At 39.9% G+C, this 18325-nt stretch overlaps 2 protein-coding genes across 3 annotated transcripts; both read left to right on the plus strand.

Annotated features, from left to right (window-relative positions):
* The first annotated feature begins 476 nt into the window (after positions 1–476).
* hmx3b (H6 family homeobox 3b) lies at positions 477–2594 on the plus strand. Its single transcript, XM_079333730.1, has 2 exons — positions 477–1107; positions 1358–2594. The coding sequence occupies exons 1-2, from the start codon at positions 828–830 to the stop codon at positions 1948–1950; spliced, it is 873 nt and encodes a 290-aa protein (XP_079189856.1). The 5' UTR covers positions 477–827; the 3' UTR covers positions 1951–2594.
* A 931-nt stretch (positions 2595–3525) lies between these two features.
* Positions 3526–7973, plus strand: bub3 (BUB3 mitotic checkpoint protein; the record flags this gene model as incomplete). 2 transcript variants are annotated; one of them, XM_079334546.1, is made up of 8 exons in its annotated part: positions 3526–3740; positions 4423–4617; positions 4726–4795; positions 4916–5067; positions 5444–5602; positions 5766–5943; positions 6142–6358; positions 7704–7973. In XM_079334546.1, exons 2-8 carry the CDS (start codon positions 4423–4425, stop codon positions 7711–7713), a joined length of 981 nt encoding a protein of 326 aa, XP_079190672.1. In that variant the 5' UTR covers positions 3526–3740. The 2 variants fall into 2 exon arrangements, with proteins under 2 accessions (XP_079190672.1, XP_079190673.1); XM_079334547.1 differs by lacking the exon at positions 7704–7973 and having other exon boundaries at positions 6142–6362.
* Positions 7974–18325: the final 10352 nt, after the last annotated feature.

Genomic DNA, 18325 nt, shown 5'->3' on the forward strand with positions numbered 1-18325 from the left:
ACTGCTTCCCCTGACTGTTTGCAGACTTTACAAAGATGATTTGAAAATTCTTTATCATTATGGTAAGCATTCAGCTTAATGTCTGCCTGTAAATAAGCCTAAAAACAACTTGGTCAGAAATGTGTATTTATCAGTATAATCAGAGCAAAAGAATTACAGCATCATCTATATTTTTTATCTTATGTTTAGTGTATATGAACTTACATTTTTTTAGATTGGTGCGTAAAATGTGCGTAATTGCCCATTGTGTGTTCTTTGGGCCAAACTGATTAAGGCTCTTAGTTGAGATTTTACAATCCCAGAACCATTTATTCAATTTACTGACAGGTGATTGCGACTCGTGTACGCCTCCCAAAAACCCCGGACACCTTCCTCTTTTATCTAATTGGATAATAAGTGGGTGCGTACTGTTGAGCACGGAGGCAAAACGCTCGCGCGGCCTTTTTTTTTTTTTTCCTATTCTCGTCACAGCCCCTCGCGGTTTTCATCTCAAAGCCCATTTGCTATTGTAGCTGCCCAATAGCAGAGACAGAGCGCGTTTAAACTCGGGTGGCATTTTTTATTTCATCACTACAATCCAACGCAAGTTTGACGCTGTGATCCCTGCGCTCTCAGTCTGAACACCACCGGGAGCTGGACTCAGATCGGTGATTTTCTTATTTTCTCTCTCTCTCTCTCTCTCTCTCTCTCTCTCTCTCTCTCTCTCTCTCTTTCTCTCTCTCTTTCTTTTTTATGACTTTAACCTAGACTACAATTTAGTCTTTTTTTAGAGGTTTTCCTTCCTGTGATAAGTTTTGATGGTGATCCACATCGGACAGTAAACGGTGATGGCAGACTCTGATGCGCAAGAGACTCGCCAACAAGCCAAAGACTCCCCCTTTTCCATCAAGAACCTTCTGAACATTGAAGACAAACCCACAAAGCCGAAAACGCTTCTCAGCTCGTCCAAGGGGCTTTTTGAAGGCAGCTTTTTTTCTCGGCTCGGGGAATTATCTTTCCCTCGGTTTGAGTTGCCTGCACAGAGAATCGGACTATCAGCGCAGTATTTGGAGAGAGCGTCCACCTGGTGGTACCCGTACACGCTCGGGGCTCATCTCAGGACGACAGGTAAAAAAAAAAGTGTATTTCTGTATAATTCTGTGAATAAAGTCAATGTGATGTTATTGTCTGACGTAAAAATTAACTTAGAATCAGTTTCAGTCATATTGTTTATAAAGAAAAGGAATGTGAATAATAAACTGTGTTTTATATATATATATATATATATATATATATATATATATATATATATATATATATATATATATATATATATCTTAAGAGACTATATTTTGAACATGCTCCTTTTCCTTTGTAGGCTCTGAAAAGGCCAACCAGAGGGAAACGTCACCGGCCCCGGACAGACGCTCCCCTGATCTCCAAAAAAGTGACCATGATGCCAAAGAAGAAAGCGCCGATGAAGATATCACTCTGGATGAAAGTGACTCAGAAGAGCCAAAGAAAGAAACAGACCAGGAGGACGACTGGAGGAGGAAAACGGACGAGCTTGACTCGGAGAGGAAACCTTGCCGGAAGAAGAAGACTCGCACGGTTTTCTCGAGGAGCCAGGTGTTCCAGCTCGAGTCCACCTTCGACATAAAGCGCTACCTGAGCAGCTCGGAGCGGGCCGGCCTGGCTGCGTCGTTGCACCTGACAGAGACACAGGTGAAAATCTGGTTTCAGAACCGGAGGAATAAGTGGAAAAGGCAGCTGGCCGCGGAGTTGGAGGCAGCTAACTTGAGCCATGCGGCGGCGCAGAGGATTGTGCGGGTTCCAATACTTTACCACGAGAACGGAGCCTCCGAGGCGACCGGGGGCCCCACTTCTAACTCACCGAGCAGCCAGTCTCTTCTGGCTTTTCCCCACCACATGTACTATTCCCATCCGGTGCCTCTGCTGAGGCCTGTTTAACGCTGACTGCGTCATTACGCACTGTGTACATGTTTTTAAATGAGCGAACATTGAAAAAATAATACAATTTCGTAAATTTTGTATATTTCAGGACCCAATGCTACTTATTATTATTATTACTATTATTAATATAATTATTATTAGGCTATTACATGTAAACAACCGTTATCCTGCGAAGGCGTCTTTGAGAAAGACCAAAAAGGATTGTTATAGGAGGGACATTTTAAATTATATTATTTTTATTGGTGAAATCGTGATAACATCGAAAGTTGTGAAATATATTTGAGTGTTTCAGTTTTGAAAGAAATGACTTGTCTTAAACAGGGTTAATTGTGTATATGTATTTCAATGAGATTTGTGTCAGTGTTTGTAACGAAAAAATATTAAATTCAATATTTTGATATCTTACCAAAGTGTGCAATACATTTGGCTTACTTAAGACAACCAGCCTGTGTCACATATAGTTTCAGTTGTCAATAAAAAACAACCTTTCCCTTTGTTATAGTGAGGACAATCATGTGATCCTTAAGAAAATACCCAAGAAGATGCAGGTGATAGACAATTTTTATGACACCACGTTTTGTCGTTACATTCAAAGCCATGAAAGAGCCAAAAGAAAAGCCTATGTTTGTGTCTGTTTTTTTCTCTCTGATATTGTTATTAAAAAAATCTGTATATTATATGGTCTCACACTTCGTAAAGATTTCCAAAAAGGAATACATCTTTCTTTAATATAATTGTGATACACATGGAAAAGGTGTCGATTATCTCTCTCTGTGACAGCAGAGATGATGTCCTCTGGATTATTTGTGATAATGGAGCGATTTTTTTATTTTTTATATTACATATTTTTTTAAAAATAGGATCAAATCACTATTTAAGGGACAGTGAGGGACTGTGGAAATCAAGGACCCTATCCCCAAAAAAGTGTCTAATAGTTATTTTAAAATCGTTTATTATTTTAACCAGTGAAATTATGAACGATGCACAAATTTGGAAAACATGTAAGACAAAATAATTACGTTGACGCTTATAGACCCAAAGACGATGACACATTGATTTTTTATGTTATTTGGCTATATTATTTTTGTTATCCAATATATACCTGATGGAGAGATAACAAGCTCTCACATAATACAAGTGTTCATTGTTAAATTAAAATTAAAGGTTAGCTCAGTGTGTGTTAATCGTTGTTGGCTTTTAAATGTCGATTTTGTTAAGCAGGCGGTGTTATTTTCCTTTATATTGAATAGAATACCCCTTTGACTAATTGGCAAGTCATGAACTGCCATTTAAGTATATTCAGGAATTTTTTTGGGGAAAAAAAGGAAATGGGTCTAAAGAGAACTCTTCAATCGTGGATTTGTTTTTAATAACTTTTACTGAGATGCATTTGAGCGTTTCATAATACGTGCTGCATTATTTGGATGTTAATTTACAGATAGATTATCCATTGTTTTCGGAAACTGAGAATATTTATGCGCGTAAGTGAGAGAGGAAGCGAGAGCGAGTTTTCCAGTGTCACGTGATCTGTGTTGAGACAACGGAAATAGGTTATAGTAACCAATCACTTTCCAGGCGGGAACTCAAACATTCGTCTCGACCAATCAGCGTCTGCTTGGATAGGGGACGCGCTTTCAATGGACTTAGCCTCACGTAGCCACATTGCTGTCTCGTATATTTCATGTTATACACTAAATATATCATCTGTGATCCGAAGCAAAAAAAAATAATACAACTGCTGTTAAAGAAAAGAATTCGTCGCACCTGAACGACTTAAAACTCAAACGGTAAGTAAAAATAAACGTCGCTTACGGTTAGCATTACAGTAATGGTTGCGAGCTAGCATTAGCATCACGGTGTTCCGTTGAGGTCGGCTCCGTGTATTTGCTGGAAGCCAAGCCATTAAAAGCCAAGTAATTCAAAAAACTAGCAAATCATACTTTTTAATAAAACGTTCAATATAGAAAGACGGGTTTTCCCCACACGCGTGTTTACAAGCAATCACTCATATTTGTGTAATCACTTTACCATTACCACTCCGCTACACTAACAACAAACTGGAAATATTTAGAGTTAACACTTTTATATTTGGAGACAGAAATGAGTAAATGCATCTGTGCATGGAAAATACAACTTTTATATCCAAGCCTTAAACTGAAGAAATGAAAGGAGTTGGCTTTGCTGTGCTTCATCAGAAAGCAAGGCACATTTTGACCACAAACATTAATTAATGAAATGATCTGTTATAGTCAGAGAGGTGTTGATTAAACCTTCGATTTATCAAAGCTCTCGTTTCATTTTAGTGAGAGAAAAAAAATCTCAATATTCGAACAAGATATTAGGATATCAAGTTGATATATCCTTCCATATGTATTGATTGTCATCTCATATTCAACATATCTATTAGTTGTTTACCACAGTCATTACCAAAGTTCTTACATAAGTCCCATGATCGCTCTTCTTTTACAGATGACGGGCTCAAACGAGTACAAACTTAACCAAGGTCCAGAGGACAGCATCTCAGCTGTCAAGTTCAGCCCCAGCACGACGCAGTTCCTGCTGGTTTCCTCCTGGGACTGCACGGTCCGTCTGTTTGATGTTGGAAGCAACACCATGCGGATGAAGTACCAGCACACGGCTCCAGTTCTTGATTGTGCTTTTTATGTAGGTCCCACAGTATTATTTCTTTTGTTCATATTTGCTCAGTGTTCCTTCTAGCCTTAGCAGCACTAAGTTTCGGCTTAATTTTACAACATTCCCCTTTTGCTTCAGGACCCAACACATTCTTGGAGTGGAGGTTTAGATGCTCAATTAAAAACTCATGATCTGAACACAGACCAAGGTGCGTAATGAAAAATGTCAACTGTGGATGAACAGTTTTATGCAGTAGAACCAAAATCTTTCTGCAGGTTCTTCAAACTTGTCTTTGCTGCACATGTTTAATTCTAATATTCTTAAACAGACACAATAGTGGGGACACATGACGCCCCCATACGCTGTGTGGAATACTGTCCAGAGGTTAACGTCATGGTAACTGGCAGCTGGGACAGATCAGTTCGGCTGTGGGACCCAAGGACACCCTGCAATGCTGGCACCTTCACTCAGCCTGAAAAGGTAGAGCAAAAGAGATTCAGTATGTTGATCGACAGAAGCATAGCAGTAGTTCTGTTTAAGTTCAATTATGTAATTGACTCGTGCCTAGTGGTTTCTCTGCGTGGGGTTCTACTCCTGGTTTTGATATGTCATCCTTAATGTTCTGGTGCTCAAAGAGAAATTATAGAGAACTGTTTTTCAAAAGGTATCCAACAAATTGGATTTAGTGTGGATATGAATGAGATTTTCAGCCATGTGATAGTTCTATACAGCAGTGGAGTCAGTGTTACTTCATTGTGTCTTGATCACTCTCGCATGTTTTTATCTAAACTGAGACTTTGGCATCATAAATGTTGACTCCCTGGTGTCTTATATTTGTCGGGTTTTTTTGTGAAAGGTGTATACGTTATCCGTGGCTGGAGATCGATTGATTGTTGGCACAGCAGGAAGACGCGTCCTGGTCTGGGATCTGAGAAACATGGGCTACGTTCAGCAGAGACGAGAGTCCAGTCTCAAGTATCAGACTCGCTGCATCAGAGCGTTCCCCAACAAACAGGTACGCTCTTGATCAGAAGGGAATCACAAGTGCGTCTGCACTTCCTCCAGTGACGGAGACAGCGGTTCAAACCTGACACGAGAACTGACTCCTGAAACGGCGTCATGTTACGGATAATGTGAAGTAGCTGCTGGTAACTTCATATTTTCTGCCTTGGCTGCAGGGCTACGTCTTGAGTTCAATCGAGGGACGTGTTGCTGTGGAGTACCTGGACCCGAGCCAGGAGGTTCAGAAGAAGAAGTATGCCTTCAAGTGTCACAGGCTGAAGGAGGAAGGAATTGAGCATGTTTACCCTGTCAATGCCATCTCATTTCACAGTGTCCATAACACCTTTGCCACAGGTACGCCGGTCTACTTAGCACTTGATTAACGTTTTTATATCACACAATTAAGAGTGATCTACTTTTTAAAAAGCTCAAACTAATTCCTTTGACCTGAAGCATCGAGTTGTCGAGGTTAAAGGGAACACACTTATTATAGATTCATATCTGAACACTGTAAATCTTCTGAGGTTGACCTTCAGCTTCTCCTTCTACCAGGTGGCTCAGACGGCTTCGTGAACATCTGGGACCCGTTCAACAAAAAGCGCCTGTGTCAGTTCCACAGGTACCCGACCAGCATCGCCTCGCTGGCCTTCAACAACGACGGCACCATGCTCGCGATCGCCGCCTCCTACATGCACGAGAAGGGCGACATCAACCACCCGGAGGACGCCATCTTCATCCGCCAAGTCACAGACGCAGAGACCAAGCCCAAGTGAGTCTCCCTCACCTCTTGTCCTCAGTTTAATGACAGTTTGGTCTCCTCTGAATCTGTGAGCAGCTGCTTTAACAAGGAGCACGTCCACCCGCAGCATATGCTGATCTCTATCTCTGTCTGTCCACTTTTCAATATCCGACAGTTGAAAGATAGACGGATAAAAAATTGAAAATCCTCCCACCATATTTGCTGTGGTAAATATACACTCAGTGACCAGACAAATGGAAAACCTGCGGTCACTGTAATGCAATACGGTAGTCCATCCTGTTGTAAACACAACCTTCTTTTAGTGGGTCTTTTTTGTTTTTGTTGGGGTTTTTTGTTGTTGTTTTTTTTGTTTAAAGGGACAATGCATATTTAAAAAAAAAAAATAAAAATCTCTAAATATACCAAAGGAAGCCAAAAGGAAAATTTTCTTCTGTTGTCCCTGGCAAGATTTTATAAAAGGCTTCCTGGAAAATCAACATTTTAGGTTATTTGAGTTTTTATACTGGCTACTACTATATTTCTTTGAATTGTTGTTTATATTAGGGGGGTAAACACAGTGTTTGATAAAAGACAATGTTTAAATTTCACTTTGCTTGTATTTTTCTGCGCTCTGTACGTGTCAAACAACTGAATCTCTACACCCCTGGGTATTTATCATTTCGGTCTAATTTCAAACAACACAGCTTTTTAAAAGGATAAATTATAGTGCTGGTCTCTGGGTAATCGTCCTTCCGTACCTGTTAATGGTTCAGTCTGTAGATACCTAAATGTTGTGTAAAAATGTCCATCACATGTAGAGGACAATGTGACATCTGAGCGTTTAACTTGTAACCCTCTAACTATAATATTTGTCCAAACAATGCAACAGAGTGTCACATTTGACGAGTTGGGATAAAAGATTGTTAGTAAAGAAATATCAGTGGAAATATTTGTGCCCCAGTTGGTTCTGTGTTCGACATGAACAGTTGGATAAGTTGACGTTTAACCAGATGAAACTGCTGTACACACTGTAACATAAACATTACCATCCAAACACATGACTCGACTGTTGACTTTACGTCTGAAAGACTTTTAGGAAAATCTGAAGAGAGAAAACGCCTCCGTCAACTTTCACACTTCTGTCACAAGACCTCTCCCCATCTTCCATTAAAAACTGAAAAGAACATCTTGACTTGTGTCTAAAATGTTTGCGAGGAGAGTTTGAAGAGTTCGCCCGCCTCCCAGCTTTATGCATGTTCCAAATCAATTTCTTCAATCCAAGAAAACGTTCAACAGTTTTCAATGTAAGGGGCATCACACGCGTGTCACTGATTTCTCCTCTGTTGATTGGCTCTTTTCTGTCTTTGGTTTGCAGGTCAACCTAAGGCCAGTTCGGATTGGTTCCCAATGCTTATGAAATCTTAACACGTTTTGGTTACCTGCTGGCATCCAGTGCATCATTACCACACGGTTTCTCTTTCTATTCAAACATGTGTCCTTTTTGTAAGTCATGTTTGTGAAAGCGTTTCTCTTTTCTGCCTCTTGTGAAATACTTTCTTTTTAAATGTTCTCAAACCAACTTCTTGACTAAATCTGCTTTTATACACCTTTTGGAGTTATTATTAAACTATCTTTATGAAAACTTGATTGACTCACTCTTGGAATTCCATTGACAAACCCTGCAGAAAGACTGATTGGGTGAGTTTTGATATGAATGATTTCTTTTTTAGATGCAATGAAACTGTGATTTAAAAAATCTAATTATTACCCACTGCACAAGGTCAGTTCCTATTTAAATGAAAGTTGCATGCACCTTACCGGGGAAGAGTGCCTGAGAAATGTCAGGAATGTGTCGGAGCAGAAGGGGCCGCTCTCTTGATGATGTGTTGAGGGAAAAGCGATGATCCACTCATTTTGCCCTGGGCTCCACTTGCCCTCGGACTCTGACCTGTGCTGATAGACATCACAGGTCTTTGAGTTAAAGAGGCAGAGCTTTAAGCTTTAACGCTGGTATTAAAAAAAAAAAGTAAAATGGAAGAACGGAGAAAACGACGACACAAGATGAATTGGATTGCATTCACATGTAAGGCTCATCAGTGGGGGGGGAAAAAATCACTTATTTTTTTATGAGTTGAATCAGAATCAGGTTTATTGCCAAGTACATTTAATATACGAGGAATTTGTCTTGGTGTATTCGGACGAAAGAAGGGGGGGGGAATAACTAACAAATATTGGGGGAAAAGTACTGCAGATCACAGTGCTGACCTACTCCATCAATGAACCAGTGTGCTCACAGAAAGGAAACATTTTACTCATTTTCCCAAAATACAAGATGAAACTGTCGCAGAGAAGCTTGAGTTGACTAATACTTCATCGCTGAAATTTATCTGGACGATTTAAAAAAAAAAAAAAAAAAAAATGTGCGAGTTGTGACACTGCTGACAGTTTGGGATATAACACAGACCTTTTTGTAAATTCAGTGCACAGCTTTCTATGAATGGCAGCAGTGAACAGGGAGCAGTGCCCTGCAGAGGTCTAAGTGGTGTCTTTTTTGCCCTCAGTTCATATTTTCAATTCCAACTAATGCAATTTCTGAAGCCCTTCAGCCAAGCAGCAGAGAAGATATAGATGTCAATTATTCTATTTAAGAGCTCCCATTTTTTCTAATGGCTCTATCTGCCTCTGTAGTATCCTGGAAATGATTAGTTCCAATCAGTTAAATGATGTAACTAATTCCCATTATTGTCGATGATGAGTCCTTCTTTGACGTTGGATTATGACTGCAGCTTAGTATGAAATTGCATTCATTTTGGCACATAATTGCGGCCTGTGCAGCAGACGGAGAATGCCCGGGGTTTGTTGTTGGGGCTACAGTGCATTACCTTGTTTCCTGTCATCTTTGGCTTCCTCTAAATTGTTAAATTGAGTTCTTTGAGTGTACATTTGAACTATTAAGGGTTTTTATTTTTGTCTGTATTGGACAGCTGTTTTAAAGGAAAAGCAATTTAGCTGCCTTTTTGTTACGTTCGACAGCCGCAAGGTTTGCAAACATACATATGTAAAACCTTTTAAGTATTTATCCACTCTCGTATTTTAAAGATTAAATGGATAAATCTTTTGCATTATCCGTCAGCATCTTTCTGCAAAGTCTATCCCCACGTCTTCACAGCACTCCCCGGGTTTCCTTCAGTCCAGTTAACCACATCTGTGGTCGTGTAGCCAGGCTCTGGTTTCAAGCCGCTCAAGTGCTGCAGACACTTTGGCTCTGCATGAAACCGTTACATGACAATTAAAATGGGTGATTGTGCTCCAACAGCCTGTCATCTGCATTTAACCCAACCACAAAAAGGCTCTTATGTTCACTCGAGAGGGCACAGATGACCTTCAAGCAGACACCTTATCTCTCAGGAGCTGTTTCTAATAAATGAAGCTGATGATACCGTCCACCATGAGGCGAGCAGAAATGGGGAAATCACATGATGCATCAGGGAAATATTGATAATATTCTCTGTTGTGGTTTGTCTTCTGTTTCATCAACCCATTCTGAGGTGAAGACACATTATTCCTTCAGCACTACATTTATCATATGTAATAATGATGACGCCAATGTATCTTTAATGAAGCCTACAACTTCATTTTGTAATGAATAATAGTCTATGTATTTACACGTGAAGAAAGGACAGTTTCATTAAGTTTTAGATATGTGCGCTCTACATTCTCATAACTGAAATATTTGTGGCTGTCTTTGTCACAATGTTTTTTTCTTACTTACAGTTTATAAGCTAATTAAACAGGTTGTCTTATTTTGAAGTTCATGAGGCTGTCTGGTGATGTAAAGATCGAAGTGTTGAACACAGTTAAAAAAAAAAAAAAAAGTGTAAATGGATCTCAATCTGTCACGTCAAGAAACCGCAAAAATTAATGACGTTCAAAGATTATCCCTCTGACCAGTTAGCATAAACGTGGCTCTTGTTTTCAAAGTAAAAGAAAGCGTTTAGGTCCTGTTGCTCTCCGTCACTTTTCCAGCGGATCGTGGTCAAAATACTTGATTGGAGGATGATTCTTGACCAAGGACAGAAAGGAAACCACTTTCAGCTTCTAAACCTGGCAACCCAAAGTTCTCAATACTAATAAAGTTTTCTAAACTGAAGTTGCTCAGCTATTAGTGCGATCACTGAAATTCTGCCTAATGATATGTACTATCTTAAATTGGTAAATTTAGATTGGAAAGAATGTTTCATATCTGACGTAAGTGTAAAAATATTGAACAAAACATGATCCTGTTCTACTTGAATCAAGGTTGGTTCACCTTATGACGACTACTGAAGTATCTAGATATCAGTCCGACTGGGCCAAAAATGAAGATCCTGGTCTAGTCCTGTTCAGATCTGGAGTCCTGTCCCGTGTACATCCCAGCTGGGGTTGAAACCTGATCCTTGTACTCGGACGTGGCTGCAGCCTGCTACAGCACCTCTCAGGGCTGCTCCTTGCCCCCGGGGAGGCTTTTAAAGAGCTTTGGTGGGCAAGACAACATCTCCTCCAGAGCATTGTAGTTACATTAGAACCTAATTAGACGCTAAAGCTCAAGGCCATGTAACCCACTGCTAGCTTTCACACTCACAGCAATCCATCTCTGTACGGGCAGGCAGCATGGAGCGGACTGTGGTGACGGGGACGCTCACCTGGGAGCCGAGCTACAGTTAATCAAACATCTCAGGGCATGACAGGAGGGTCACCGGTTTTGGGCTCCTGGTTGCATTTTGGCTTAAAGGCTTTGCGCTGCAGATTAATCATGTGCTAATGTAGGGAAGAATCAGGCATGAAATGCTATCGAACCACAATAAATTCATCACTGTTGTTTAGAGAATGCTAAATAAAGATTGTATGCTCGTCACATGTACAGAATTTAGATCACAGTTTCGCATCATGGAGAACCAGAAAATATCGATGAAGTTTTATTAACCTTTTTGCCTTTAATGACAATTATAGCTGATTATATAATTCTACGTGTCTTTAAATATATATTTAATCTGTTCAACAATCTCTCTACTTTCTTTATCAAACCATGATATTTATTTGGCATGTTTTCTGTTGTTGCAGCTTGTGAATGCAATATTCAAGTTGGGCTCATCCTCCTGGCTTCATTGCCATCAAAGAGCTCACATCCTCTGCTTTACTCCTTGTATCTAACACTGAGCGCTAGCTGATATAACATACGTTGTAACGGAAAAGCTAATCATGTAGCGAGCTAGCACAAGCTAACCACCAATGGTCGGCAAGTTCCTCGAAGCAGGCCAACTCCCCATCCGCGGGTGAAAGCCAAAAGAAGGTTCACCCTCATTTTGGAAGAAGCTTTATCCTCCTCTCATCATTTTTCTCTTCTTTGCCGCTTCGTCCATGACCGCAATATTCACCAGTTTGAGTTGCATCAAATCGCTGCACTGTTTCCACTCCTGAACTCACCTGCGTTCTGTCATTGGCGGGGGTAAATACACCAGGTCCCAACCCGAGGACAGGATGTCTGTCCTCCAGATATGGAGGCCTGTAAGTGATGATAGAGCTGCATTACTTTTGTATTACTCTATGATATTTTCATTTGGACTTTATCTTTAAGGACGTTAGGAAGGTAGCATTTAGCGTAGCAGCCCCAGAATGCTGCTGGCTGACCTTTACTGTTTCTGTGTGTTGAACTTGGTCCTGGTAATAAGACATCCATGTTAACACATCAAAAGATAAATTATTGAAACTGATGTTGAAATAAAGAGAAGGCTGCATTTAAATCAGCTTTCATGCCACCTGTCAGATTGATGAATGTGTGTGTGTAAGAAAACGGGGGCAGTCGGTGCATCAGGGTCATGTTTGGAAATGTATGGCCAGGGGGCACCAGAGCTGCAAACTCTGAAGGTAAAAAAACACAAAAGTCAAGTTTTGTTTATGACTATCGCTCACCTCGCTGGAAAAGGAAAAAATCCCAACCTTTTATAATGAAGAATTCCCTTCATTTATTGATTGATTTTATTCAGGTTTTTTGTATTTTAAGATGTTGACTACAAAACAGAAACAAAGCTTGATGGTTGGGACACCTTTCCCATGTATTGGGTGTCACATTGTGCCATGATCGGTTGGTTAATGTCCTCCAGGGGTGAAACCACAAGCACTTAAACAGAACTGATCCTTTTCCTATAGAAAGCCAAATGTCAGACTCTGTGAGATGCGGATCACACAACATATCCCACTTGAAAACAGAACCTGTCGCATTGTATCGATGATTTGCGGTCAGCTTTGGAGTGACAGGCAGTTTTCCATCTAATGTCGGAAAAAAACGGCGAGAGCAGATCCCAAGGGGGTTGTGGGTATGGGTGGTGGGGGGGGGGGTGCTTTTGGAAAACAGTAACTTGTTATCCCTGTTTAAACTGACATCAGATTGCAGGGCTTTTCAGGGAAGCCTCTTTGTACTCTCTTCATGTCTATGAGCTTCTCTGTGCTGGTTTAATGGGTTCATGGCCACAGGGCAAGGGTTACAGTTTGTCCTTCCTGCAATTAGCATTCATGGCTAGCTTAGCAGAACTAATGCACCACATCTTTGAGGCTCAAGTTCCCTGTGAGCCTCCAAGTGACTGCAGGCGACATTTAACTGACTTCTTGTATCAATTTCAGCTCACTTTATTAGATGTTACTGGCAAAAATCCCCTGAAGAATACCATGTTAAGCCAACTATTATCAGACAATTAAGCATGGTGTCACTTTAGAAAAAATAGGAGGAGGATCAACTTTGTGCTGATACTTTTTATGGTCAGAGGTGGCAGAAGTACACAGGTGTTAAACTCAAGTGGAATTACTTCAGCATTTAAACAACTTGAGAAACGAACGTACTAATTCAATTTTTTCTCAATGAAAAGAGACGAAGTGTAAGCTCAGACGTTTAAAGTATCCATTAATGACTAACATCTTGATTTTTAACAACTCAACAGTGCAGGCAAACTCCTGCACTATGTCATGATCATGAAAGTAAAATAGATTGTCTTTTTAAAACGTGGTACTAAAAATGCTCAAAGTAGGGAACAATTTGACAACCTCCATTTTCACCTCTTGTCTGCTATTTAGTTTCCGTATTTTATGTTCGTCGTGGGCAGTATACGTCGACAGACACGCCAACAAACCACCTTTGCTATGTGGTGTATTGTCTGATCTGTGTTGTTGGGAAGGCGAACACGATTGAAAAATTAGAATAAGTTGATTATTCCTAAATGTATGCATGAACCCCAAAGTATAAAGTGTAAATGTAGAGTATAAAGGATTGTTATCAATTTGAATGTGAAAAGTAGCTACGCGATCAAAATGCTTAAAATTCTCTTTCAGTTCAGATACAAAGCATTTGCTAACTTTCCTCCTTCATAAAGAGTCCTGCTAATGATAATTAGCTTGACTACTTCATTTCTATATCATAAATCAATATGGGTCATTTCCCCGCTGTTGTTTCTCGTATTTCTATAGAGGGACAAAAAATGTGGTCCCTGTCCTGTTGTTATTTTCGCCCCTGTGACATTTAGGTCAAGACACAGATCTTGTAGCAGCTCTCAGCACACAGGAAGGTATGTAATAAAACTATTGTGGCAGCTAATGGAGATCTCATGGGTCTTAAGTGACACAACCACTAAGATGAAGCAGCTCTGAGCAGTTTTTCCGCTATTAGCTTTCTTCATGTTGTGTAATATGACATAGTTTATGTGGGAATCAATGGACGCTTATGTAGGCTGACTGCTGTATTGTCTGCAAACTAAAGCAAATATGTAGGCTGTAAGGTGAATGCATCCTTCATGTTACTGGTGTAAAATGACAACAACACATGCAAGTGTCCAAGAAACACTGAATGAAATTAATGTTGAATGAAAGTTGCATCACTCCATTTAAAAACACACTTGTCATATAAGATCTATATGTTGAGTGTTTGCCTTTTAAACAGATTTAAGCATATAAAGAGCTAGTTTGTCTGTCATTAAAGATGCAGATTTTAGTCATGATTTGGACATAAAGTTAACATGATGTTGCAAGTGACATCATTTCAAGTAAAATATTGCCTCGCTTACGTCCCAGAATTCAGGTTCAATGAGAAAACTATTAGCGAACATTCAGTGTTACTGTTCGCTAATGTCTGTACTTATTTTGGAAGCGGAAATATAATGTTTTGCGTGACTGTTAAACAGGGAAAATCTATGTTATTGAATGTAAAACGCATTTGTCATTTCCTAAGTGCGTTCTGTCTGAGTGATCAGTCACGTCAGTGCATTACAGAGGCAAATCAATGGCACGTAGAAAGAGGAGCGTTCATAAACAGCTCTTTGATTATTGGACATGACTAACTTTTCTGAATTCACTGAAGTGAAACTGTGTTGTCCCATCGACTCAAATGCAGATTAGGCAAACTAATGTGAATGCAGAGTCAATGCAGTCACAGTGTTTGTTTGCATGGGGAAGGCAGTGCATCGAGAAGTCTGGCTATAACCCATCATCGTCCACACATTATATTATTATTGATGGCTTTGCCCTTGGGCTACTCCATTTGTTTTTAGATTTGTGACAGGCGGCAGAATGCTTGATGGAGGTTTACTCTGCAGCCGCGCCAGCAGCTCTCTTATTCCTCTATTGATCATCATACCTCCCGATAATCTGCCGCCTGACACTTTTGACAACATTATGTGGAACAGGTCAGAGGACGGTGCTAATGAAAGCGCATGATGGATGTTGTTATTCGCAGCATTAACCTTACTGATAGTTGTCACAGGCAGCACATTTACCCACACGGAGCCGTGACCCTGCACAACATACTGGGATTGTCATGAAAATAAAGAGCTGAGCTTTCATTGAGGGGGTCCAGCGGCATGTTCAGGTACAAATCCAATAAAACAGAACATAGTGTTCAGCAGGCATACTGTATGTAGATATTTAACTGATTGAGATTTAACAGTATTAAAATGATCAAGTTTCCTTTTGAGAATTCGAGTTGACATTTAGTCGCTGTAATGAAGTGGAAATGACATTCTCTTTATGTCCAGCTCTTCCTTATTCCTTGCGTTGTTTTTACCAAGCTCCAAGCTGTGTGGAGGAGTCGATGTTTTGGGAAGGGAAGAAATATTTTTCTTTTTTTTTTGAGGGGGGGGGGGAGACAGGCACCTTTGGGAGTGGGTCCCATCTGACAATACTAACTTAAAGGTTAGCCTTATTACAATTATTTGTTGATGCAATTATTCCTTGAATCAAGAAGTGATTATTTTTGATATCTGGAAAAAACATTTTTTCTCTGAGTGGTTTAATAACATTTTGTCATCCTGCAATAATGATCAGTTTCTTTCTGCAATCTTATGGAAACCTTATTAAAATGATTTAATTTGAGATTTCCGTTCGGGAGTTTCATAACAGCTATGTCGTGTTCAGGTCAGAGGTCAAGAAAATTTTGTGTCACCTGAAAAATAAAAACATACCCACATTTTCAGTACGTTGTGTGTTATCATCGCCACATAAAAAGGGTTTGCTTTCGGAAAGAACACATTTAACTCTTTATTGAGGTTCTGCATCAGAGTGATCCATATATTCAGCTAAAATCAATTTCTGTGCAGATGATGAGGATCTTTACAAGATGGCATGACACTCCTTATGTCTGGTTGATATCATAGATAATAAGATGAAACACGTTTTTTTCTTGTTAGAACAGATTCATTATTTTATAACCTAGATACAAGAAAGTATTTCACCAGAAGCAAAAAATTAACTCTTGAGCCTACGATAAAAGCAAAGAAAATCTGCTAGCATGTCTGTTCTCCATGTTTCCCTCCAGACCCCAAAAAAAACCCACAACAAAAGACATTTTACCTCAGCACAATGAATATGTTGCGACTATATTCATTCACACAAGAGAAATGTGAGCAGATGTTTTGCATGTCTGGATTTTTGTCAGTCTTCCAAAAGGATGTAGAAAATGACATTGTAAAAATCACATTCTGTGCGAGCACTGTGAGTGAAGTCAGAAGAGAGGTGTGTAACACCAGGCGTGAAGTGAGCTGTGTAACTGCCAACGCTCTGCTCTGCTCCTCTCCACTCCAACCCTCCCTCCCATCCCGCCTGGCTAATGTATCCCTCTCAATAGCCGGGGACAAGGGGAGAAAAGACTGCTTGTGTGAAGCATAAAAAGCCCCAACACGGCCACGCTCGCAACAGTAATTGGCAAGGAAGCTTCATTTCATTCACTTCTGTATGTCTTTTGTTGTGCTGTGGCTTTTTACAAGTGTGCAGCTTTTCAGAGTTGTTCCAAAACCGGCTAATTTCTGCAGCCTGACGTCTGTTGTTACTCGTGTGCCCATTTATTTAATTTTTTTTTGTGAACTCACAATGAAACCCTCTTTTTTTGTCTGCAAGTGAAGTGTATGAATAACTACACTTTTAATAGAGTCTTGATGATTATTTTTTTTGAGGACCCTACTTAATTTCGAACATCTGCAAGAGGTGGAAAAACATTTAATCTCTTCTGAATCCGTCTGCTTTCACACTGAAAGCTTTGATGATGTTCAGTAAAGTAGCGGCCACAGAACAGAGGTCGGTGGGCATTAGAGGGACAGGCTGCCTCCTTTCATCATCACATTGTAGTAGTTGTTTAAAAGCCTGTGAAATGTAGCTTGTAGTTATGTTTTCACCACAATTACACCTTGTCCTGTTGAAAAATGCATTAAAAGATATTTCACTATTGTGCATCGGTGCATTTTCTTTCTCATAAGCACCCTTAACCTCCTGATACATCAGCTTTACATGAATACTGATGCCAGGTGGGGTCACAGGGGGAACATCTGCCTTTTTTCTTTTTCAGGTGTTGAGTTGCTGTTATTATTTTTTTTTATGGATCCGGTATTTATGTAGGTGAAGTACATGCATGTTCACAGCACTTTCTATACTCAATGGAAGTACCTCTGAATGTGACCACTTTATATAAAGCTGTATCTACTTGTCAACCCTTTTCCATTGTCTCAGGTTGCACATTCATACGAGTAATGGAAGTACACGTAGGAAAAAGTCATAAGAACGAAGTCTGAAATACAAACATCATTTTGAGAAGAAAGGTCTTGACCATCTCTTTGGGAACCATATGTTACAATGTGATGGACACGGTAGACAGGTCTTATTGAGAAAATGAAGTTTAAGGTAGTTCGATTGCAAACTGTTGACAGCAGGATTATCCGGAGTAACTTGTGACATTGTCTCGTGAATCGAAGCTGTTGAGTGTTACACAAGGCGGTATGGATGGTAATGTTGAAGGGTCCCCACTGAGGCTTTAAATGTCTCTGAACTATCGGGTGAATTGGCTTTAAATTTGTTACAGACATCCATGGTGTGCTGCTTATGTAAGCTAACCTCTTGAGCGTTGTATTCTCATGCTACGTCCAGCTACATTCAAGGGCTGAGGATTCAGGATGAGTCGTGAAATCTAACTGCATTCCAGAGTTGGAAGTCGAGTCTCTAAACCTCGAGTCCAAGTCAAGTCTTGAGTCCATAGTGTTTGAGTTCGAGTCATCAATAACAAATCCAACAGTATTACAAAGCATTAGAATGTTAGCATTGAGACTGTGAGCATGTTCACGTTTATATTAGCATTTAGCACAATCAATGAGAGAGTAATTTTAAGGTATTGTACAGTTTTTGGTAAATGCTTCAAAGGCCGTGCAAATGCAAAGGTTAAAGCTGCATATCTGAAAAAGCCAATCATCAGCACTCTGTTTGGCTATAACCAAAATTCATTGAGAGAAAAGAACACTTTTTCAATATTTAGCTAATAGGTAAAAAAAAAAGAAGAAGCTCTATTTAGAATAAATATGACCTGACTACGATATTTGCAGCCTGTATAGCTGCTGTGCTATGTAAGATATGCTAAGTTGCTAAGTTTTGTCAAGATCTTAAACTCCTTATTAATGCATAGACAGCTTCAGGTTGTTATGGTCGTGTTTATGTAGGGAC

This window comes from Symphodus melops, assembly GCF_947650265.1.
Source record: "Symphodus melops genome assembly, chromosome: 21".
Classification (NCBI taxonomy): Eukaryota; Metazoa; Chordata; class Actinopteri; order Labriformes; family Labridae; genus Symphodus; species Symphodus melops.

What these genes read in the sequence shown, in the direction of transcription:
- hmx3b (XM_079333730.1), top strand. Translation starts at nt 828, where the DNA reads ATGGCAGACTCTGATGCGCAAGAGACTCGCCAACAAGCCAAAGACTCC. An exon ending in GGCTCATCTCAGGACGACAG is followed by an intron (nt 1,108 to 1,357) that starts GTAAAAAAAAAA and finishes TTTCCTTTGTAG; the next exon opens with GCTCTGAAAAGGCCAACCAG.